The sequence below is a fragment of the Rhinolophus hipposideros genome (assembly GCF_964194185.1).
Source record: "Rhinolophus hipposideros genome assembly, chromosome: 11".
In the NCBI taxonomy this organism is placed as follows: domain Eukaryota; kingdom Metazoa; phylum Chordata; class Mammalia; order Chiroptera; family Rhinolophidae; genus Rhinolophus; species Rhinolophus hipposideros.
In genome coordinates this window covers 74,687,834-74,712,194 of record NC_138057.1, presented here as the reverse complement: position 1 = coordinate 74,712,194, position 24,361 = coordinate 74,687,834, and the positions used below count along the sequence as shown (strand labels likewise).

The 24,361-nt window shown below is 39.1% G+C and overlaps 1 protein-coding gene across 5 annotated transcripts in view; it reads left to right on the top strand.

The window, feature by feature from the left end:
- Nucleotides 1-24,361, top strand: part of SCAI (suppressor of cancer cell invasion) — a 116,376-nt gene that overhangs the window by 34,860 nt on the left and 57,155 nt on the right. For 3 of the 5 annotated variants that reach the window (XM_081066542.1, XM_081066541.1, XM_081066545.1), the window contains exon 3: nucleotides 21,013-21,144. In XM_081066542.1, coding sequence (XP_080922668.1) covers nucleotides 21,013-21,144 — 132 coding nt within the window. Of the gene's footprint in view, nucleotides 1-11,555; nucleotides 11,677-18,584; nucleotides 18,683-21,012; nucleotides 21,145-24,361 lie in introns of those variants that run through there. The other 2 variants (XM_081066543.1, XM_081066544.1) reach the window with 2 other exon arrangements.

The following is a 24,361-nucleotide window of genomic DNA, read 5'->3' as shown; positions in this document are numbered from 1 at the left end:
CCAGACTATATTTTGTCAATAACAAAAAGATACTCCTTGTCATACTCCAGCTAGGGGTTAGAGAGAGTAACAACACATACAATTTATACAATTCTTTCTCTTCTCCCTGCTTCCTTCAATCACAAGACTCTAGGGAAGAACATTCTGATTTTTTCATATGAATTTTATGTCTCTAAATAGATTTCTGTATTTTAGTGTTAACTTATTGATGGTTATGTACATATACATATAAAACATATTAATCTTTTTCAAGTCTTTAAACTTCTTCAGGAGTTTAAAGAAATAAAGAAGATATCATTTAGCAATTTTTAATAAATTCTGTGTTCATTCTTTTTGGTGCTCTCAGAAGTCAATGTATATATAATCTTTCTGCTCATTAACAAGCAGAACTACAGGGATGAATCCATGACGTTTTTTTCCCCTTTTATAAAATTCCTTCTTCTCTCCTCCAAAAATGCTTTTGATATTTATTTAGACTTTAAATTATAATAGACAACCATCCATCTGAAAAATAATGAGGTATGTATATATTTTTGTCATGCAGTATGGTCCATGAAATATTTTAAGTGAAAAAGTCAAGGTGCATAGTTTTTATAATTTTTCCATTTTTTATTTAAGAGAATCATATATTTGATTATGCAAAGAATAAGGTTTGGAAGGGTGTACAGTTATTAGCTGTGAGGAACCCTAGGGAGTGAGGTGCTGCTCGTTGGGTGTTTTCAGTAAATACTGCCTTAGGTTGGATTCCTCAGAAGCAGAACTTGGAATGAGGTTTCATTGGGAAAGTAACTTTACTAAGAAAAGTTTCAGGGAATCCTGGTAGGGAGTGAGGAAGTGGGACTGGGAAGAAGGGAGGAGGCTAGAGGTCAAGCAAGGATGGAGCAAAGCCCCAGGGAGGACAGCTTTGGCTTAGTCCAGCGGGGGAGTTGTGGAGCTTATACCTAACAGCTGTCACTGTCAGGGACAAAGAAAGAAGGTAGAGCCTTTATACTCCCACCTCCATCAGTCATTTCTGAAGGATTGCCCCTGCTGAGAAGGAGTGGATAAATACAATACCATATAAACATATCCAGGAAGTGCTGGCAGCCTGAGGGTGGCCTTCCTCCAAGACCTGCAGGCCATGGCTGTGGGACTGAGCCCAGCAGGTTGAGGGGAGCCATGGACAGAGCCGAGAAAGCAGTTATAGCTGTCACCCAAGTTATAGAAGTTTAAACAAGATAGAGGTTGATTTTTTTTTTTTCTCATTTAATCCAGTTTAAGCAATCTAGGGCAAATATGGTGGCTTCACAGAGTTCTGGGCTCCTTTTTCTTTTGTTGCTATGTCATCACTATGTTTCTGCCCACATCTGCCTGGCTCAAAATGCTCAATATTGTGTGTTTTCCCACCTGAAAAAAGGGTAAGGTCAGAGGGAAGAGGGCACATTGGTTCCTCTAAGGACTTCTGGGAGTGCACACTTCACTTCAGCTCAAATCCTATTGGCCATAACTTAGTGACATGGCCTCGCCTGGATGCAATGAAGAGTTTTTACTGGTTGGTGTTATGCCCAGTTAAAAATAGGGGACTCTGCTACGGTATTATGCAGTCATTTCTGTAGAAGGAGTGCACGCACATTGTAGGACTGTCTATTACATTTTCTACTATATAGGGATGTGATTTCTGGTGTTTTTTTTTTAGTTTTAACAACAAGCATGTGTGTTTTTTTTTTTTTTTTCTTTTAAACTGTATCATATCGGGGTCTCCAGGAAGCAGTATTTAAAACAGAGTTTAGTGTACAGGATATTACATTCAAGACCTGTGGAAGGGATGAGATGGAGTCAGGATTTGGCAGGAGGGGACCTTGAGCTATGGGTGCAGTCCCGACGGCAGTCTTGGCTGACTCCACAGGGAGCTCTGGGACTCACGTGGCCTTTTAGAGCTGTCCTAAATTTGGCTGAAATGGCTGGACCCTTATACCCTTGCCTCCCATCAGTCCATGGATGTGGGCTACCTCGGGAGGAACATGGCCTTGGGCAAGGCAGCTGCTGCGAAGGAGCAATGGGACACCAAGTCCTTTGAAGGGAGATCTGGTAGCACATATGTCTTTCACAACATTGTGTGTGTGTATGAAAGTAATGAATATATGTTTATGTATTTATTTTATAATCTAAATAAGCCAAAATTTACTTAGTCATCCCTTCCACAAGAATTTCTTGAGCAACTGCTATGTGCCAGGCTCTATTCTAGGCACTGGAGATAAAGAAAGGACAAAACCATGACCCTCCCCTCATGGAGTTTACATGGTATTTGGAGCTAGACCATAAATAAATTTATAATATGTTAGATGGTGATAATTACTTTGAAGAAAAATAGTGCAGTATAAGGAGGAGTGTTTCTACACTATATAGAATGGTCAGGAGAGACTTCTGATAAGATGATTGGACCAGAGACAAGAGTGAAATGATGGAACTCGCTTATGCACGTACTTTGGGGAGGAGTATTGCAAGCTGAGATGACAGCAAATGCCAAGAGAACTTGGTGGCAGGAGCACGTAGCGTGTGACCATGTTTGAGCCACAGTTAGGAGGCCAGTGTGGCTGAACCAGAGTGACCGAGGTTAGTAGCAGGTAAAGTCCTAGACATAGTAGTGGCGGGCAGATAGTATGAGACCTTGTGAGCCATTGTGAAGACTCTGAGACCCTCTCCGAATGAGGTGGGAAACCATGTGACAGTTTTGAGCTGAAAAGTGACAGAATCTGACTTATATTTTAAAAGGATCACTTTATCTGCTGTGTTTGGAATGAACTGTACCCGAGCACCTGGACGAATGGAATTGCCTTTCACTGCGAAGGAGAGGACTGTGAATGGAGAAGGTTTCTGGGGACAATAGCTGGGATTCAGTTTTATAGACGTTAAGCTTGAAATGCCAATTAGACATCCGGATAGAGATGTCAAATAGGAATTTGAATAATGGCGACTGGAATTCAGGAGCGAGGTCCAGTCTGTAGATTAAAATACTTGGGAGCTGTCAGTGTATAGCAGGTGTTTAAAACCACAAGAGAGCATCTATCACCTATGGAGTGAGTAGAGAAGAGAACATCTCAGAGGATTGAGATCTGGGGCACCCCCGCATTTCGAGGTTGGGTGGGGAAGCATACTGTTGGTGGGGACTTGAGAAGGAGCAGCCAGTGAGGTCAGAGTAGAAAGTGATGTCTTTGAGGAGAAACAGGTGTATTCAAAAGAGGAGAATGACCATATCTGTGTCTAGTGCTGTTGATAAGTAACTTACAATGAGGACTGAGAATTGCCCATTGGATTTACCAGCATGGAGATCGTTAGTATTGACATGTAATGCTTCAGTGGAATGATGGGAACAAAGGGGATTGGTGTGTATTCAAGACAGAATAGGAGACAAATTGGAGACAGCTGTACAGACATGTCTTATAAAGAGTTATGCTGTGAAGGAGAGTGGAGGAATAGTATGAAAGCTAGAGGAGGATGACGATACAGCCTCTTTGAACACTGATGAGCATTGTTTAATATAGAAGAGATGATTGATGATGCTATTGAAAGAGAACAGTTGCTGGACAGATATCCTTGTATAATAGGAGAGTATATGAGAGCTAATGCCTAAATAGAGGCTTTGGTCTTAGGCAGGAACACAGTTCAATCACGGAAATGGGTGGGAAGATGGAGTAATGTATATGGTTACAGATACAAGTGGTTGGTGCATGTGTGGTTGGGTGTGTGTGGAAGATTTTTACTGATTGCATGTGTTTCAGTGAAATGTGTAATAGAACAATTGCCATCGGCTGAAAAGTGAGGATGGTGGGGTGAGATGTTGGATGTTTGAGGAGAAAGAAATAGTGCTCTAGGAAGGTAAAGAGTGAATGGATTAGGAAAATGTAGTGGGGTCCCCTTTCTGAGGTCATGAATTGAAAATGAGATCAGCCAGCATGATTGTGATGCTTCAGCCATATTTAGTTGTGGAGATCAAGCTCAGAGTAGGTAGAGGTTTGGATTTAGTCAAGTAACAAAACTCATTGTTCACTTTGCAAGCTGTTTTCAGGGGGTTGGTGACGTGAATTGCATTTAGAATTTCAACTTTTAAATTATACCCCTTTTTGGAATGCTAAACTTAGTGACAGGTCATTAAAAAAAAAACATGATAAAGGCATGGTATTGTTTCAGGAAAGGTTCTTGGTTAAGAATTACAGGCCCTCATTCCAGCCAATTTAAGCAAAAAAGGAATTCATTGGAAGGTTGTCAAGTACCTCACAGCACTGATGGAAAGACTGGAGAATCTGGTTCAGAATACAGGCAGGAACCAAGGGAATGAAAAGATCTGGAATGACTGCCAAGGTCACACCTCTGGAAGACTGGTTACGGATGTTTGGATTAAGGGTGCTGCTATTTTCTGAATACTTGTGTTTGCCTCAAATTCATATGTTGAAATCCTAACCCCCAAAGGTAATAGGTGGGGCCTTTGGGGCACTTAAGCCATGAGGGTGAAACCTCATGGGATGTGTGCGTTTAAAAAAAAGCTCCGGAAACATTCTTAAGCCCCTTTCCACTATGTGAGGATATAATGAGAAGAGAATGACTGGAAGAGAGCCTTCACCTCATCACGCTGACACCCTGATCTCAGACTTCCAGCCCCTAGAACTGTGAGAAATAAATTTCTGTTGTTTGTAAGCCATCCAGTCTGTGGTATTTTGTTATAGCAGCCAAAACAGACTAAGACAGATGCTGTTGTTGCCATTTCTGACCCCCGGTACTACTGCATGTGTTGGAGGAAGGACTTCTGAAGTTGTACTTTAGTTACTGGCTCTATTTCAAAGACCTTTAGAAAGATTACTTTGGCTGCGACCTCAAGAATGAAGTAAGGGGGGCCAGCCCGGTGGCTCAGCGGTTGGAACCCCGTGCTCCTAACGCCAAAGGCTGCCAGTTCGATTCCCACGTGGGCCAATGGGCTCTCAACCACAAGGTTGCCAGTTGGACTCTTGCAAGGGATGGTGGGTTGCGCCCCCTGCAGCCAACAACGGCAACTGAACTTGGAGTTGAGCTGCGCCCTCCACTATGATTGAAAGGACGACAACTTGACCTGGAAAGAATCCTGGAAGTACACACTGTTCCCCAGTAAAGTCCTGTTCCCCTTCCCCAATAAAAAAGAAAATCTAAAAAAAAAAAGAATGAAGTAAGGGGTTCAATAGAGGAAGTGGGGAGAACCAGTGATGAAGCTCCACTCTATATGACACTGACTATCCTAATGGATAGTGACAGTAGAGATGAGAAGAAATGGGCGGATTCACGCCAAATATATTGCTACTAAAATTCTTGTCTTGGGAAACATTGTTTTTCTTTTTTTTCTTTCTCTTCCTCCCCCTCTTATTCTGTTACTTCTCTTCCTCCCTTTTCTTTCTCAAAACCCAGACCTTTCTAGAGGGCTTGATGCAGTCTTATCTTGCACAGGGCAGGATATTTCATAAAATCCCAGTGTTCATCATTTGTTCATTAAAAATACATTTTTGAGCTCCTATTGTGTACACTGTGGTGCTGAAGGTGGTTGCCACAGTGTCTCCCCCAAAATAAGACCAGGTCTGTTACTAATTTTTGCTCCAAAAGACACATTAGGGCTTACGTTCAGGGGATGTCATCCTGAAAAACCATGCTAGGGCTTATTTTCCGGTTAGGTCTTATTTTTGGGGAAACAGGGTAATTGTAGTTATTCTAGAACTGAATTCAATTCTAGACACACAGAAATGATTCCTTTATTCCAGGGTGCACCTGATTACTGCCTAAGGCTAACCAGCCTTTTTGAAGGTGTGGATAATTGAGACATGATCTTGCTGTCATCTAAACTTTTCCCTCCCCAGGACTGATTAGTCCTTTATTTTTGTCTTTTTACATGTCAGTTCTTTTGAAATAGGTCAAATGCATATCCATTATTTTAAAAAGTAATGAGACAGAAAACTTATCTTTTTTTATCTTCTTAAGACTGATTTTCAAATGGAACTAATCATCAGAAATGCTGAAATTGTTTTAAAAAATATAGAATCCCAATCCTTTTGAATCATATTAGAAGTAAGTTCCACAAATCTTTATTTAAAAAAAATTTAAAAAATCCAGGGTAATCAGCCAGGTTCAGGAACCATAGATTTTTGCTATTCAGATGAGCTTTACTCTTTACTGGAAGAGTTAATTAAATTATTTTTTAACGAGAGGGATCTATTTAGACTTCTCAGCTTGATTTTAAAATATGGCATTTGTCTTATCTTTGAGATTGGTTTCATAAGAGTATAGTTTTTTTTGAGGGGTGATCGAGGTATATTATGTTACGTTTTCTCTTATCCTGTGGCTGTTTTGTAATGATACAGTTTTTATTTTAAAACTCCCTAAGAAACTTGTTTTCTGTATTACAATAATATAGCTCTTTAAACTTTAGCTTCAAGCAAGTTTGTATAAAACAGCTAGAAAACTGATTCTCAAACTTAATGTGCACACAGATCTGGAGAGCTTGTTAAAAATGCAGGTTCTGATTTACTAGGTCAGGGGTGGGGCCTGAGAGACTGCATTTCTAATGAGCTTGGGGGTGATGCTGACAGCTGTTCTGCAGATCTCATTTTGAGTAGTAAGAGGCTGGATGATAATTGAGCGTTTATGTGTGTGAGAATTACTCTGCTTTGGGGGATGCTTTGGGACTGTTTAGTTTGACCGAAGGTCAAGTAGTACATTTTGAGAAGATTAGATTATACGTATAACCTTCTAATGCTTTTCCCCACATTCGTGAAGGTTATGGTACTATATGTAGCCTAAGGTTTTTAGTTTCAGGCTTTGGAACTGAAATCAAGAAGTGTCTTAAGCAGTATAATTTTTATTGAATCATTAAATCTGCAGCAGCAGGAAAATTGGTTTATCTATGTCTGAAGTACAGGTAACTGAATTAAGAATAAGAGACAGCGATATAATGTTGAGAATTATTATTAGATATGCAGGATATACTCAAAGGTTGGAATTTGTATTTTGCAGAATTGAGAAACAATTCTTTGGATAATTCTTTGGATAACACGCATGCTATGTTAGAGCAGTGGTTCTTAGCTGGGGGTGATTTTACCTTTCAGGGCACAGTTGGTAATACCTGGAGACATTTGCAGTTGTCAACGATAGGTAGGATGACGGCTACTGTTGTCTATTGAGTAGAGGCCAGGGGTGCTGCTCAACATTGTGTGGTGCACCAGACAGCCCTCATAACAAACAGTTACTTGGCTCAACATGTCAGTAGAGCCACGGTTGGGACACCTTATGTTAGAGAATTTCATTAGTACTTGATTAATTTTTTAATTAAAAATAATACAGAAAATACAAATAGAAAATAATCATCCATATTTCCACCAATCAAATTTAACCAGTGTTAAATAACATTTTATCCTATCTGATTTTAGGCTTAAGAAATAACACCATTATTTTGGGGGAAATAATACACAGTTACTATTTTAAATTGAAACAGTAATGAAGCTATCCCAAATCTCACTACCCAGAAATAAATATCATTAACAATGAGTGAATATTTTCCCAGATTTATCTTTCCATGTATATATGTATAGATAGAAGAAAAGAGAGAAATGCTCTTATGAAATTGGGACCATATAGTAGATGAACTAAAAGAAAAACCAAAAAAACTTTTTCTTATGAAAAATTTAAACTTAGAAAAAATTTAATAGAATAGAATAGTTAACCCCCATGTACTGCTCACTTAGCTTCCCCAATCATGCAATCGTGGCCAATCTTATTTCGTCTATGTCCACACCTACTCACCTGACTCGCCGTATTTTGAAGCAATCCGGGACATCACAGCATCATTTCATCTGTAAATATTTCAGTACCTGTCTTGAAAACATGAGGGCGCCTTTTTTTTGAGCCATTATCACACACAATTAACAATTTTCCCCCTTCGTTCTTTTTTCCCCCTCCCTTCTTCTTCTCCCCCTCCTTTTCCCCCCTGCCCTCTTAATATGTTTTCTTCCAAATTGAGCAATAATTCCACAAAGAAAAGGAAATAGGTGCTGCGTAGGCCAAAATAAAAGCTGTCTGCCACACATATTTTTTGTGAATTTTGGATTTTCTTTCTAGACTGTCTCAAACTATTTGTCAGTGCTGTGCAAACTAATGAAATACTACTTCATTTCTCTTTTTTACTGTGTTCATTTTTAAGTTGCCTTTCTCATCTTTTCCACTGTTTCTCCAAGATGTCTTCCTGCTTTGGTGTATTTGCTACAGCAGTGGCTTCTGGGGACTATTAGCAGGAAAGTACCTGCAGCAATCTTCTAACTGGTGCTTAGCTTCATGAGCCCAAGGAGCAAGTCCATTTTTCTCCCTGCGACCGTTACCATGTCCTCAATATTTGTTGGATGCCTGTTATTAATCTTGAGGGGATCTGCCAATATTGATGGGTATATTAATTGACACCTTTTATAACAAGTGTGCTCGTTTTGTTCTGACCACATGCATACAGGGGAGTGTAATTCAGATGTTAACGTTTGGTACCTGCATCTATGGGCAGCCTCCATCTAAAGAGGTGAGGCAGGGCATTCTACTTCTCTGGCCACATTCTCTTGTTTCTTTTAACTTACAGGGTGTCCTGGTTTGCCTGATACAGTCTCAGTTTTTGCACAGTCTTGATGTAGTTATTAATAGTATCCCTTTTCATTCACAGAATTGTCCCAGATTGGATGGTAAATTACATGATAATCCTACTTATGTGACATTTAATGGGTGCCAGGCTCTCTTCTGAACACATTACATATTTTTGCATTTAGTTTCCATGACAACCATAAGAAGCATTTCCCGTTATTATCCCCATTTTACATATGGGGAAGTGGAGCACAAAGAGGGTAAGTAACTTCACTAAGACCCCACAGCTGTATTTGAATAGTGAGTGGCAGAGCCAGGTTTGGTGCCAGTGCTCTAAACACTGCTCTGTCTCCCTTATACGGGTCCCAGATGTATCTGTCTTTGTAGAATACATGCTGATCTACCAGGAGTCTTCGGATAATTAATCAGCATATTTTTAGATCAGCAATCTGGCCAAGACTTTGGGAATTTGAGGGGTTTCCTTTTCTTCACAAAATACTTGCTAACGCACTGCTACACCAATCAGATTATATAGGATACTTTCTCAGAAGGCTGAAATTTACCTTTTTTCACTCCCTGAATGGCAGCTATTTGGCCTTCCCTCCTGGATTATCAGGTGAGGAACATTCCCAGCTTTTGTAGATTCTCAAGTCCCGGCCACAGTCGCTGTTCCTTACTTCTGGCTGTCTTTGGTATCTTAAATTCGCTCACATATGCGCTCCTGCACATGCGCAAGCACACACGTGCGTGCGTTCATATCTCCAGCACCTGGAACAATTTCTGTCGTATGGCCGGCTCCCACAAAGTTTTTCACTACCTTCGATCAGTTCGTATTTTGGGAGTTGTCAGGGGATGGCATTTAAAGCCCTTTACACAAGGTGCTTTGAGGAAAGGTTTTTCAGACAGCCACTGCTTTCAAGCAGCTTACAAATTACTGTGAGGGAGTGATGAATGTGAGCAAATAACTATGATATAAGGCAACTGGCTGCATGAGTCAAGTAATTTAGAGTCCAGAGAAAAACAAATAGTTTCTGACAGGGTTGATCCAGAAAAGTGTGAAGGTGGAAACATTTAAGTCAGTTTAGACTTCTAAATTGGCTAAAAAATAACTACCTCCTTGTGCTAAGGATGGGCCTTAAGAATAGAGGCCTGACAGAAGAATACTTGATCAACCCAGACAAGAGGACTGACAGTTTCACACTTGGGCCTCTTGTGAGAAATCGTTAGTCGGCAGCATTGCTCTGTTTTTATATCATCATCATTATGGCATGTTCTGACCTCTAGGTGGGTTATAAGCTCCAGGAACAGATGGAACTCCTCAGCAGCAAACACATTTTTTTTTTTTTAATGTGGAAGCTTGGTGTTATTTATTTTTTAACCTTTGTAGCTTAAAGTCTATTGATGTACTCAAGGTCTTTTTCCTTAATGAAAACATTGTCTACTTTTATTATAATATAATTGCATTTGCCTTTTTACTTGAGATCTTAATAAGAAAAAATGGTTATGTTGAAATAGATTTTATCACAATACCCTGGTGAGAGAGGACAGTATTCATTATCCTTATTTTACAAACCAGGAAACTAAAGTGAAACCATAAACTGTGTGACTTTGGGGAAAACAGCACAATTGGGACGCGTGTCTGGGTCTTGAGAATCCAGATCCTGTGTTTATCACACGGCCTATTTTAACCAGATTAAAAAACTTCTTTTAATCAGTATCAAGGTAAAGAAGAACAATGAAAATTGTGATTATCTCACTTTATAAATCATTTTTAATGAGTGTCATTATAGAATCCAGTTCAACATAATTTAGTCCGTTTCCATTTCTGAGGGGACAGACTTATTAACGCTGATGATTGTAGAGCCAGTAAATTGTACTGAAGGGGAAGTCCTCTATGGGCTGCAGGTGGCCCATATGTACCTTTGTGCGAATTAGAAAAGGGCCGTTCCTTTGTGTGGCTGGGTCAGTCAGGAAAGGGCACAACTGCAAAGGGGCAGATTCAGCCTACACCAGGGTGTTGGGCTTGGAAAATGAGTGTCTCGATTTTAGTCTTCTCTGCCTCTTTTATATTCTAGTGCTCACAAAGCAGCAGCCATGAGTCTTATTTATACTAACTTATTTATGAGGAGCTGGAGGGTTTTTTTAGTGTTGTATTTATAAAGAAAACCTCTTCTTCTGCAGTATACCAAGTATATACCTACCTCAGCACCTGGTCCTTGTTCCCTCATCCTAGAAAATGAGCTTCCCTAATCTTGACACAGTTCACTCCTTCATTTCGTCCAGGTGTCCACTCAGATGTTACCTTCCCAAATGTCACCCTGTCAGATGTCACTTTACCTACCCTAAAATATTACCCCCAGTCACACTCTATCTCCTTCCCATTGTATTTTCCTCATATCACTTCTTACCACTTGGATATTATATTTATATTTCTTTTATTTTTGTCTCTCCACTAGAAAGTACACTTTGAAAGCAGGATTTTGCCTATTTTGTTCACGGCTGTATTCCAGCACCTAGAATTACCAGTTTTAATATTTGCTACCTTTTATTAACTCTGTACAATTTCTGGATGATGATGTTCTGAATATTGTCTAACTGAATCTTCTTAAGAGTTGTACGAGGAGTAAATACTACAATCTCTGTATTGGAATTGGAGAAACCGCAAAGCTTAGACAAGTTAAAGGGCATGCTGAAAGTCAAACATCTAGTAATTGGAATCATTCCTTGACAGGTAGATCTGATAACTGAAGTCCATTTAAAAAAAAATGGTTTTAATGATTCTTTTGGGTCTTGTGATATTTTTCAAAGAGAGATTTGCAGTTACTAGGTGGGAAATCTTAAAAATACCATGAGCTGTGTTTTAAGGGAAAGGACAGGCAGGGTCCGTGGATGTGAAGCATTGGGATAAAGGACCAGACAATCCCATTTTGTAATCTTTGCTTTCTTAACAGGAGGGTGATGACCTTGACATCCTATGTTAAGAAGAGCATGACTGTGGAGTCCTTTTCCAACTGTATAACTTTGGAGAAATAACTTTCCTGAGCCTGTTTTTTTCATCTCTAAATTCTGGTAACAATGCCTACCTTAGAGGGGTGTGAAGATGAAATATGTGTATAAAATGCCTGGCATAGTTTCTGCCTGCTGCTGCTGTCATCCTTGGATGTGATTAAAAAGAAAGTCTATGTGGCTTGCACTTTGTGACATGCTGAATAGAAATGATGTCTTGTCAGTTGAGACTCTTGCCTGAACTCCTTGTTCCCTCTTAAGTTTTTGTGTTATGAATAAGTGGCTGTTTAACTTGAGTTGAACACATTGTATTAGACCGCTGCTTCTGTGGGTTCTCCACTAGAGACAGTTTTTATGAATTGGTAGCCATAGGCTGCTTCAGGTCCTTTCCCCCCACATTATTCTCCAGGGATTCCATTTTTGATGATTTCTTTCATTTTGTATATTTTTGTGTTTCCTGTCCCACTAGCTTCACAAGTAGTCCTTGCATGTGTCTTGTTGTTGATAGTTATTCTTTTTTTATTATTATTAAAATTTATTGGGTGACATTTGTTAGTAAAGTTACATACATAGGTTTCAGGTGTACAGTTCTGTATGACATCATCTATATATTACATTGTGCGTTCACCAGCTAGTCATTCTTATTAGAAACTGGCTGCCTTTCTTTCCTTTCACTGCTGTGCTATGTCTCCCTTGAATAATTTGCATATTCGTGTATGTTAGGTAAACACATCTCTTTCTCCACATTTGGTAGACAAAATGCTACCTTTATAGTCTCCTGAACAATATCTCACAAATGACCTTCTGGCTGTATGTGTTATCACTGCTGCTCCATGCCCTAGCTTTTTTGGCTCCCTTTTCATAAACTCTCTTTTTTTTTAATACATTGAACGAGAAGTTTCATACCTATGCATTTCTTTTACAGTTGTTTTTACAGCATGTAATTTAATTTCAGTCACATGCTGGATTGAGAACAATTGTTTTCAGAAAAGAATTTGTATATAATTTAAGATAGTTTTATGCTATCTTTGATACATGAAGATGCTTCATACTCTGTCTGGTAAGGACCAGCTTTTTGAGCACTGCCATCTGTTCATATTATACGAATGCCGTCTGCACCGAGCAGTGGCTTCTTGTTCCTTTTACACTGAATATGGCAAAACCATCACCATCACCCCCACATACACACCTTCAGTATTTTTTATACTTGGTACAAAAAAACTTATGCTCTGTTTTTTGGGGTTTTTTTAAAGATTTTTTTTATTGGGGAAGGGGAACAGGACTTTATTGGGAAACAGTGTGTACTTCCAGGCCTTTTTTTCCAAGTCAAGTTGTCCTTTCAGTCTTAGTTGTGGAGGGTGCCTTTCAGCTTCAAGTTGTTGTCCTTTCAGTCTTAGTTGTGGAGGGCGCAGCTCAACTCCAGGTCCAGTTGCCGTTGCTAGTTGCAGGGGGCGCAGCCCACCATCCCTTGCGGGAGTTGAACCGGCAATCTTGTGGTTGAGAGGATGCGCTCCAACCAACTGAGCCATCCGGGAGCTCAGCGGCAGCTCAGCTCAAGGTGCTGTGTTCAATCTCAGTTGCAGGGGGCACCGCCCACCATCCCTTGTGGGACCCGAGGAACTGAACTGGCAACCTTGTGGTTGAGAGCCCACTGGCCCATGTGGGAATCCAACCGGCAGCCTTCGGAGTTAGGAGCATGGAGCTCTAACTGACTGAGCCACTGGGCCGGCCCCTATGCTCTTGTTTTTGAGTGCACTTTTAACAATTTCACAACTGACCATTTTAGAGTACTATATAATTGACAGGGCACTTTCATATCCATTAGTTCATTTTATTGTCCATCAGCCTTATGAGGTAACTTATTAATATTCCATTTTTATAGCTGAGAAAAACGTGTGAAACTCTCGTATTGATGCTGAATCATACAGCCATTCTCTCTTTACATGTCTTTTAAGACATCTGAGTGCATAAGAAAATCCTACCATGTGATTTCTATTAATACCTTCTCTTCTTTGTCAGAATTAATTTTTGTATTATATTTTGGTTTTATTTTCTATATACTTCCCTTCCTCCCTCAACCTGTTTCCTGTTCGGTTTAATCCCAGGGCCATTCCTTATGTTTTTGAAACATCACGAAAGTGCAGAATAACAAGGACGGTGACATTATGCATTATGTAGTGTTTTCAGGCTGCTTTCACACCTACGTAATGTCCTTCCAGCTTACCTGAGGTAGGCAGGACAAGTGTAACTTGCTTGTTTTTGTGGATTAAAAACCTGTAACTCAAAAGTATTAGCCCAAGTTTTTTCTTTGTTTACAGTCACATCTCTGGGAAGTGTTAGGAACAGGACAACTCAATCTTCCGCACTTCAGGGCCCTTTCCACCGCTGTTAGGACTCTGCACTGTGCCCCTGGTGTAATGTAATGCACACTTGGATCTGTTCTCTCCAGGTTTCCTTTTTACTTTCATATTGCCCACCACTCAACTCAGAAGAAATCCAGAGGAGCACTTTCTCTTGTTGCTTTATCAGAAGACTTCCTATAAAAAGAAACTGTCAACAAGCAGGTCAATAGTTTCAGATGCTCTGTATTTAGCAGAAGTCTTTGAGCAGTTGTCCCCACTCGTTGCTCTTTTGCTTATGTGCCTATTTTGGAATCTGTGGCTGGACTTTATCGTATATGGATTGCTTTCCTAGGGCTGCCATCACACATTATCATCACAAACTGGGTGGCTTAAAACAAAGAAGTCTGCTGTCACACGTCAGGAAGCCAGAAGTCCAAAGTCACGCTTTTGGTACAATTGGTTGGTTCCTTTTTACAAAGTCACAGGGAGAATCTGTTCCATGTCCCTTCCCCAGCTTGTGGTGGTTGCCAGCTGTCCTTGGCGTTCTGTGACTTGCAGCCACATAACTCCAGTCTGTGTCTTCTGTACATGGCCATCTTCCCTCTCTGTCTGTCTTCACATGGCATTCTCCTCTCTGTGGCTGTCTGTCTCTCCATCTCTCCTCCTCCGCTTATAAAGACAGTGGTTCATATTGGATTAAGGACTCGCTGTATTCCGGTATGACCTCTTGTTAACTTACATCTTAGTTACATTGGCAAACACCCTATTCCCCAGTAAGGCCACATTCACAGGTACAAGGGGTTAGGACCTCAACATCTTTTGGGGGGACACAGTTCAACCCACAACAATATTTGTCCTTTTCTTTGTCTGTTTTATTCTTACTGATGTGCTGTGTTTACATACATGCCTCCCATAAATGTCCATAGAACTGACCTCGTTTATAGATTTCCATGTGTATTTTCCCCGCATAATTGATGTTGATACATACATATATGTATTTCACTCACAAGTCTTAATTTGCCATTTACTTTTTAGTAAACCAGTGACATTGTGTTTGCTGTTATATTAAAATTTCAATTATCTATGATCTATTAATATTACAAACATTTGCGGTTTATGTAATATGGACTTTGGCTTGTAATTTTGCTTTTTTCTGTTGCCCTTATATGGTTTGGGTGTCAAGGCTATGTTAGCTTTATTAAAATGAATGTGGGGAGGAAAGTATTTTCAATATTAATGTGTTTTTTAAACGTTTGATTTAAAACTTACTTGTGAAATGATCTGGGTCTGGTGTTTTTCCTCTCTCCGTCCCTCCCTCCAAAGAGTCAAAGGTTCCGTTTTAGCAGATACTCCTAAATAGTTTTCTAGTAGTTCCTGTTGCTGTACATTCTTCCCACACTGGGGATTGTCAGGTTTTTAAAAAAATATTTGAGACACTAGGTAGTAGTATCTCATTTGGGCTTTAATTTGCATTTCCGTGATGACTAATGCCAGTCAGCAGCCTTTTGTTTGGCTGTTGCCTTTGATACCCCCCTCTCACCCTGTTTATTGGACCTTTGATTGGTTTGTTTCTTACTGCCTGATAGGGGTGTGTCTTTTTTTTTTTTTATTACAAGTCCTTTGTCAAATATATATATTGCAAATACCTTTCTTTTACTCTGTGACTTGTCTTTTCACTTTGCTAATGGTGTCTTAATGAACACAGTACTTGGATTTTTCTTTTTTTTTTTTTTAAGGATTTCGCAGCTCACAGTGGCCCATGTGGGGATGGAACCGGCAACCTTGGTGTTATTAGCACCACGCTCTAACCAAATGAGCTTACTGGCCGCGCAGTACTTGGTTTTTAAAATGGTCTAATTTTTCCTTCATGATGAGTGCTTTTGTTGACCTTAAGAAATGGTGACCTTAAGAACTCTTGTTTTACCCCAGGGTCAGGAAGATGGTTTCCTTATATTATCATCTAAGAACTATTTTATTTTGTCTTTTGCCTATACACCCACAGTCTACTTAGAATTTGTGTATAGTGTAGGCAGGAATGAGGGTTCCTGTTTTTTCTTTTAATTTAGATATCCAGATCCGGCAGACCCAGCACTGGCTCTTCTTTTTCTTTCTTTATTTTTGATAAAAGCGTTTTTTTAAAAGTATTTTTCCAGGACCCATCAGCTCCAAGTCAAGGAGTTGTTTCAATCTAATTTTGTGGTGGGCACCACTCACACTGGCCCATGTGGGGATCGAACCAGCAACCTTGTTATTAAGAGCACCGCGCTCTAACCAACTGAGCTAATCAGCTGCCCTAGATAAAACCGTTTTTCCTCATTGCTATATATATAGTGTCACTTTTGTCACAAATCAAGTATTTACGTATATGTGGGTTGTTTCCCAACTTGCGATTCTGTTCTATTGGTCTGTTTTTCTCTTCTGGCACCAATACCACTATTAGGTCTTCCATCCTGGAGCTTTTCATCCAGTAGAATACGTCCTCCCATCTTGTTCTCTGAGATAATTTTAGCTGCTGTCGGTTCTTTGCATTTCCATAGAAATTATAGAATCAACTTGTTCATTTCCCCAACTCTGTTGAGATTTTGATTTGTATTGCTGAATCCATTGCATCTGTAGACCGATTTGGGGAGAACTGATGTCTTTATAATTTTGAGGCTTCCAGTAAAAAAACATAACATATTCTTAATTTTCTGTAAGTCGTCTTTAATATATCTCTCAGGGTTTTACAATATTTTTGTGATGGGGTCTTATACATATGCACCGTATTTATTCTTACCTACTTGATATTATTTGGTGCTATTGTATATCATATAATTTTTTTTAAAGTTTCACTTTCTAATTATTTGTTCTTGGGGATATAGAAATATAATGGGCCTTTTTTATATTCACCTTATATATATAACAACTTTGCTAAACTCACTGGTTAATTCTAATAATTTTTCTCTCGGTTCTTTTGAAAGTTCCATGCAAGGGTTCATATCATCTGATACCTTTATATTTGTTCAGGAGAAATATAATCAAGTCAGCCTTGAATTTGACCTCCCACATTGGATTTGTCTGTTTCCTCCTGATGAGATTCAAGTTAAGGTCTTCAACGGGAACCTCACTTCTCATTGCAGCCTGTCAGGTGGGGCAGGACTTTGATTTGCCTGATGACTAATGATGTTCACTTTGATCATTGATCAAGGTGGTGTCTGCCAGGTGTCACGGCTGTGAAGTTACTTTTTCCTTTTGGAATTAGTGTGTATTTTGTGGAGAAGTACTCTGAAACTATCACATTCACTATCAAACTTTCCATTCATTCACTTATTTATTTATATCAGTATTGATTCATGGTTTCTTATTTTATGCAGTAGGTTATGATTGGTTACTATCATTATTTGTTTCTCCTGAAATTATCCCCAATTTGGCCAGTGGTAGCTCTGGATCCTATGCCTACCCCCCTTTTTTGATGCTTCATTTATTTTTATTTTATTTCCAGTTTTTGGCTTTTTAAAAAATTTTATTGGGGAGTGTTGGGGAACAGTGTGTTTCTCCAGGGCCCATCAGCTCAAGTCGTTGTCCTTCAATCTAGTTGTGGAGGGCGCAGCTCACTGGCCATGTGGGAATTGAACGGCAACCCTGTTGTTCAGAGCTCATGCTCTAATCAACTGAGCCATCCGGACTCCCCTATTTTATTCCAGTTTTATTGAGATATCATTGCCGTATAACATTGTATTAGTTTAAGGTGTACAATGATTTGATGTATGTATATAGTGTGAAATGATTACCACAATAATTTAGTTAACATTTATCACCTAATATAGCTACAGGTTTTATTTTCCTTGGGATGAGAACTTTTAAGATCTACTTCCTTAGCAACTTTCAAATATACAGTACAGTATTGTTAATTGTAGTCACCGTGCTGTAAAATTTATTTACCTTATAACTGGAAGTTTATACCCTTTGGCTACCTTCACCCTTTTCCACCATGCCCTGTCCTCCACCGCCAGCAACCAACAATCTGTTCTCTCTTGTGAGTTCTGTTTTTTTAGATTCCACGTAGAAGTGAGATCATGGTATTTGTCTTTCTCTGAGTTATTTCACTCATCATAATGCCTTCTAGGTCCATCCATGTTGTTGCAGATGACAGGATTTCCCCTTTTGATGACTAAATATTATACAGTATGTATATACCACATTTTCTCTATAATTCATCCATCATTGCTGTACACTTAGAACTGATGTTCTTTTGATATGTCCGTATCATCTTTGAGCACTTCTTGCTCTCTGGCACAGGATATTCCAGATTCATCTTGTACTTTTTCTGCCCCGGTGCTCTAATTATCCAGTTACAATTCTCCAAGAAGCTCTGGCTCCCTTTATTGGAGGATGGTATTACAAAATCCAAGGTTTGGGTGCTCGATATGTTCATACCTTTGGGGAGTGGAGGTGGTCACTTCTCCAAGGCCTTCTCAGCAGACAGATTCACAGAGCTAGGGAGTATGTGTGTGTGTTTATGGATGCACACCCCACACATCTAATGTACCTTTTAAAAAATCCATTAATTCATTCATACCTCTGGTTTCAATGTATAGAGTTCATTCTAACCTTTTCCCTTTCCATATTTGTGTCTCCTTTCTTTTATAGAGACAACTCTGGTTCTGATTGTCCGTAATGGATTTTCTTATGTGACGAATCCTCCTATATATGACAGATCTCCTGTTGCTGCCTCAGAACCCTGCCAGGTGGAGATGCCCTCCTCACCCTGCTTTGGGCTCTCACTCCCTCCCTGTTCTCCCCCTCATGGATGCCCTCCTCAGCTCACTGTGGCTCTACCATCCTGTGCAAGCTGGCCCTTTGTGTGGGTGTGATTGGTCTCCTCACAATTGGGCTCTGATACCCATGCAGGCTGCCCGCTGTGTGGACACCAGCTGTGCTCTGCCCCACCTAATGGCCATAGGACTGGATTGTTCAGGAAAGGGAGAGAGCTTCTCAGGAATTCTTAAATTTCACTTTCATGTTTCTAGCTATAGGATTATTTCTTTATCTTTCTGTTTCTTTTCTTTTTATTTATTCTTTGAGCCCTTTTCGTTGAAGTCTTGTATTTTTTCTAATGCTGAGAAATTTACAGAAGTTTATCTCTGCAAATATTTCGTTACCTCCATGTTTTTCTCTCTCTCTCTCTCTCTCTCTCTCTCTCCCCTCCCCCCCATATATATATACTACTATTGTGTGGATGCTGATTTCCTTCATTTCTCTGTTCCATATCTCTTGATTTTTCTTTTATGTTATATTGTTTCTTCCTGATGTTCTTTGGCAGACCTTAAACCTGATATTTTAGCTTATTAATTTATTCAACTATATCCTTTTTCTTCTTCAATCCATGTATAAAATTTATTTCAGTGATTATATTTTCATACACAGTATTTTTGTTTCCTTCCTTGTTACATTTTCTTCCTGCTTTATTTCTAATATCCTTCCTTATTGAAATTTTTTAAAACTTTTTTCTGTTCTTCTCCTGTGAGCTTCCATGTCTTGGGGATATTAGCTACCTTGGCTCATGAGGTACATGAAGTGGGGTGGAGAAAGCTATAGTCTGGTTTGTACCTACTTTGTTTCTCTCCTCCTGGGTTTAGAGAATGAAGGTTGAGGTTGGGTGGGGGGAGAGCTCGTACCCAGGATCATTACAGTGTGAAACCCCTTCCCAGGCTCAGGGCTTTTCAAGACTGTTTCCCTCTCTTCAAAACCCTACTCCATGGATTGTGGAAAGAGGTGGTGGGAAGAGGGCACATGTGGACGTGCAAGGGGACCACCCAGTACATCCGTTCATGTTGTAAACTACTTCCCCACCAGCTGGCACCAGTGCCACCCATATGTCACCCTGCAGCCCCTTCAGAGTTCTGGGCTTGCTAACAGTTTCCCTGCCCTGCAACCACAATTGCCTTCAAGACAATGTTGGAAAGGAAAGTATGTAGCAAAACAACTGCACCACATCCTGACTCCCATATCTAGTGTGTGGCCCTTGTCTGCTCCGCCTATTTGTTCTCCCTGTGCTGGGACCAGATTTCTTTATGTTGTTCCAGGGATTTTTGTCCATGTGTTAACACATGATTTTTGTGTGTGTGCTTATTATAGGTTCATACTATATATACTGCCTGGCAACTTGCTCTTTTTAAAATGATTGATTACATATGAAAAGAGTTTGGATTCAATAAAATACAGCTTTAAAGCATATCTCTGTGGTGTGTGTGTGGGTGGGTGTGATTTTTATATCTCTTTGTACTGAGATGTCCCCATATTGCCTTATCATCTTAAATATAACTAAGTGATAGGATAGAGTGCAGTCGTTAGCGTCCTGTGAAGTACTTAACCATTTCCCTCTGGTACTTTAGGTTATCAGTTTTTAAATATTACGATACTGAGATAAATATCTTTATGGATATTTTCCACTTGTAGCATCATTTCCCAAGATGGATGTATAGAATGGATTAGATAAATACCCTGTTTCCCCGAATATAAGACCTAGCCGGACAATCAGTTCTAATGCATCTTTTGGAGCAAAAATTAATATAAGACCCAGTATTATGTATATTATATTATATTATATTATATTATATTATATTATATTATATTATATTATATTATATTATATTTTATATTATACCGGGTCTTATAGTAAAATAAGACCGGGTCTTATATTAATTTTTGTTCCAAAAGACGCATTAGAGCTGATTGTCTGGGTAGGACTTATTTTCGGGGAAACACGGAAGGTGAAATGATTCAACGTTTTTGATTCTTATCCATGTAAAGGAGTGTCTGGAACATAATAGGCATTCAAATGATATTTATTGGATGAAAGAATATTCTAAAAATTATTTTCCAAGATGGATGTACCAATTTTCAGTGCCACTGACAATATGAGATTGTCTGTTCTCTCACACCATTTTACACTTATTTTAACTGTAATCAGAAGAATTCTCTATCTTGGGAAAAAATGCTCTCAGATGATATAAATAAGGTCTGTTTCTCCTTTTATTTTCATCTACCTGGTAAATGGAAACATGTTTTCTTACAGGACTGAATTTGCTCTTAAAGAAATCATGTCCTCTGGAGGTGCTGAAGATGACATCCCACAGGGAGAGAGGAAAACAGTTACAGATTTTTGTTATCTTCTGGATAAATCTAAGCAGCTGTTCAATGGGTTAAGGTTAGTGGAGTCTTGATACCTTTAAACTTGTCAATAATAGTTCTGTATTTCTTTCCCCATGGCTGATGTGTGGTAAGTTTCTGAAAGTTATTTATTGGCTTAGGAGGTCTTCCTTCATTAAAATGAAACGTCTCTGTTTGTCACGGTCTCGCTGGTAGCTAAGCCAGGGTCTTGTCCTTTGCAAGTGCTTCATGAACATTGGTTAAATGAAGAATTCCAGAGACAGTGTCCTTAACTCCTCATTCTGCTGCTTCCTGTTTTGTGCAACAGAAGAGATCTTTGAGATTAGCTTTTTTTTTTTTTTGCTTTATAGCTTAATTGCATTTTTTAAGAATTATTTTCTTTCAACTATTCTCATTCCAGAAATTACCCCAATATGTATTCCCAGGTTTTAAGTCTTTTTTTCCCTAGAATGTTGTGAACTTTCTAAGTTGCATACTTAAGACTTTTTTTTTCTTGTTTCCCCATTATTATCCAGGTATGTTTTATTTATTCAGCATTTACTTGGCTCCCCAGGATGTGCCACATTCTGTATTGGGTACAGATAACCCAAAGATAAAACTAACAGCGCCTGCCCTCAAATACTCTGTGAGGAAATTATGAAACTACAAACCCAAGCCTAAGGTTTAGCATATCTATTAAGCAGATTTCCCATAAATCTCCATGTGCCTGTTGAAATTAAGGCAAACAAAAAAGTTCAGGGATGGTAGATTTAAAGAGTGAGAAACCATTTAAAAGTTTGCGTGAAAAATTCTGTAACTTCTGGCACGTGGTTCCCAAACTCCTTTATTCTCAACTCTTAAAACGTTATCATAGTTATAATAACTCTCACCCCTTCTTCTTCTCCTCCCACTCTGGTTTATGGATCTGTATTTCAAATACAAGAAAAATTCACCCATTCAAAGTTTGCAATTACGTGGTTTAGTACATTTATAGAGTTGTGCAACTATCTCCACAATCTAATTTTAGAATATTTAATGACCCGCAAAAGAAACTTCATTCCTGTTAGCAGTGACTCCCTATTCCACCCACCCCCTAACCCCATCTACTTTCTGACTCTCTGGGTTTACCTATTACGATATTTCATATAAGTGGAATCATACAATATGTGATCTTTTGTGACTGGCTTCTTTCACTAAATACAAGATTGTTGAGGTTCACCTATGTAACAACATGTATCAATACTTCATTCCTTTTATTATAGATTAATATCCCATTGTACAGATTTACCACATTTTGTTTATCCAACCATCGACATTTGAGTTATTTGGTATTTTTTGGTTGTTTTTAATAATACTGCTGTGAACATTGGTGTATGAGATTTTATGTGGACATATGTTTTGAGTTCTCCTGAGTATATAGACCTAGGAATGAAATTGCTGGGTCATGTACTCTGTATTTGACCTTTTGAGGAAGGTCGAGACTGTTTTTGTTTTTCAAAGAGACTGCATGTATGAGGGTTTCATTTTCTCCACATCCTTACCAACACTTGTTGTGTGTCTTTTTGGTGATAACCATCCCAGTGAGTGTGAAGTTGTATCTCATTGTGGTTTTGATATGCGTTTTTTGAATCAGTAATCATGTTCAGTATCTTTTCATGTGCTTATTGGCCATTTTTATGTTTTCTTTGGAGAAATGTCAATTGTAATCCTTTGCCCATTTTTCAAATTGGGTTATCTTTTTTTTTTTTAAAGTTGTAGTTGTTCTCTGTGCATTCTGGATACAAGTCCCTTGTAAGTAAGATGTAATGATTTGCAAATACATATTTCATTGTTTCGATTGTCTATTCATTTTTTTTTTTTTTAAGATTTTTGTTGGGGAAGGGGAACAGGACTTTATTGGGGAACAGTGTGTACTTCCAGGACTTTTTTTTTTTCCCTCCCAAGTCAAGTTGTTGTCCTTTCAGTCTTAGCTGTGGAGGGCGCAGCTCCAAGTCCAGTTGCCATTGCTAGTTGCAGGGGGCGCAGCCCACCATTCCTTGAGGGAGTCGAACTGGCAACCTTGTGGTCGAGAGCCTATGCTCCAGCCAACTGAGCCATCTGGGAGGCAGCTCAGCTCAAAGTGCTGTGTTCAATCTTAATTGCAGGGGACAGAGCCCACCATCCTTTGCAGGACTCGAGGAGTTGAACTGGCAACCTTGTGGTTGAGAGTCCATTGGCCCATGTGGGAATTGAACCGGCAGCCTTTGGAGTTAGAAGCATGGAGCTCCAACTGCCTGAGCCACCGGGCCGGCCCTGTCTGTTCCTTTCTTGATGGTGTCCTTTAAAGCACAGAAGCTTTTAATTTTAATAAAGTCCAACTTGTCAATATTTTGTTTCATCATTTGTACTTTTGGTGTCATACCTAAGAAATCGTTGCCTAACCTGAGGTCACCAAAATTCTCTCCTGTGTTTTCTTCTAAGAGTTTTTTGGTTTTAGTTCTTACATTTAGGTCTGTAAACCATTGTGAGTTAATTTTTGTGTGTGGTCTGAGACCTTAGGCATTTTTAAATCAGAAAATATTTTTTCAGTTTATTATTGTATTTCTTTAATTATTTTCTTCCTAGTGCCTCCTTCCTTATTTATACTTGTAATGCTTAGATGATTGTCCAGTCTAAATCCTCTATAACCATGTACTGTCTTTTGATTTTCATCTCTCTTCTTGGCATTTTCAGAAAATGTCTCTAATGAATCCTCTATGACCACTCTGAGTTATGTAAATTTAAATAGCTTTCTATTTTCAAGTGTTAGTTTTTATGGCTTTCTTTTGAAAGAGAGATTTCTTTGGGAATAATTAAAAGAAGGGTTTCTTGTGTGTGTGTTTTTTTCTTTTTTTTGTTTTTTTTTTACTGCTCCATCCCTTATATTTGGGTAGGTCTGAATAGAACAGGATCCCAGTGCTTACAGAGAACAAGAAATACATTAGTAGTGGTTCTAGACCAGCCTTGAAACTTGGGGAAATGGGATACAGTGAGAATTCAGCTGGAATAGCATCAGCTTTGAACATTGGTTCTTCTTTCCTGCATTCCTTTCACTGTTTGTGCTTATCTTTTGGCTAGCTTTCCTTTGTGTTTTCTGTCTTTCCTGAGTTCACAAAGTGACTATTACACTTATTATTGCAGTGTAATATACTTGCAGAAAAGTACACACAAGTGTATTTGTTTCTTCCAGATTAAACACATCCATGTGGCTTGTACTTGGATAAAGAAATACCTCAGCCACCCCCTGTGTTCCCTCT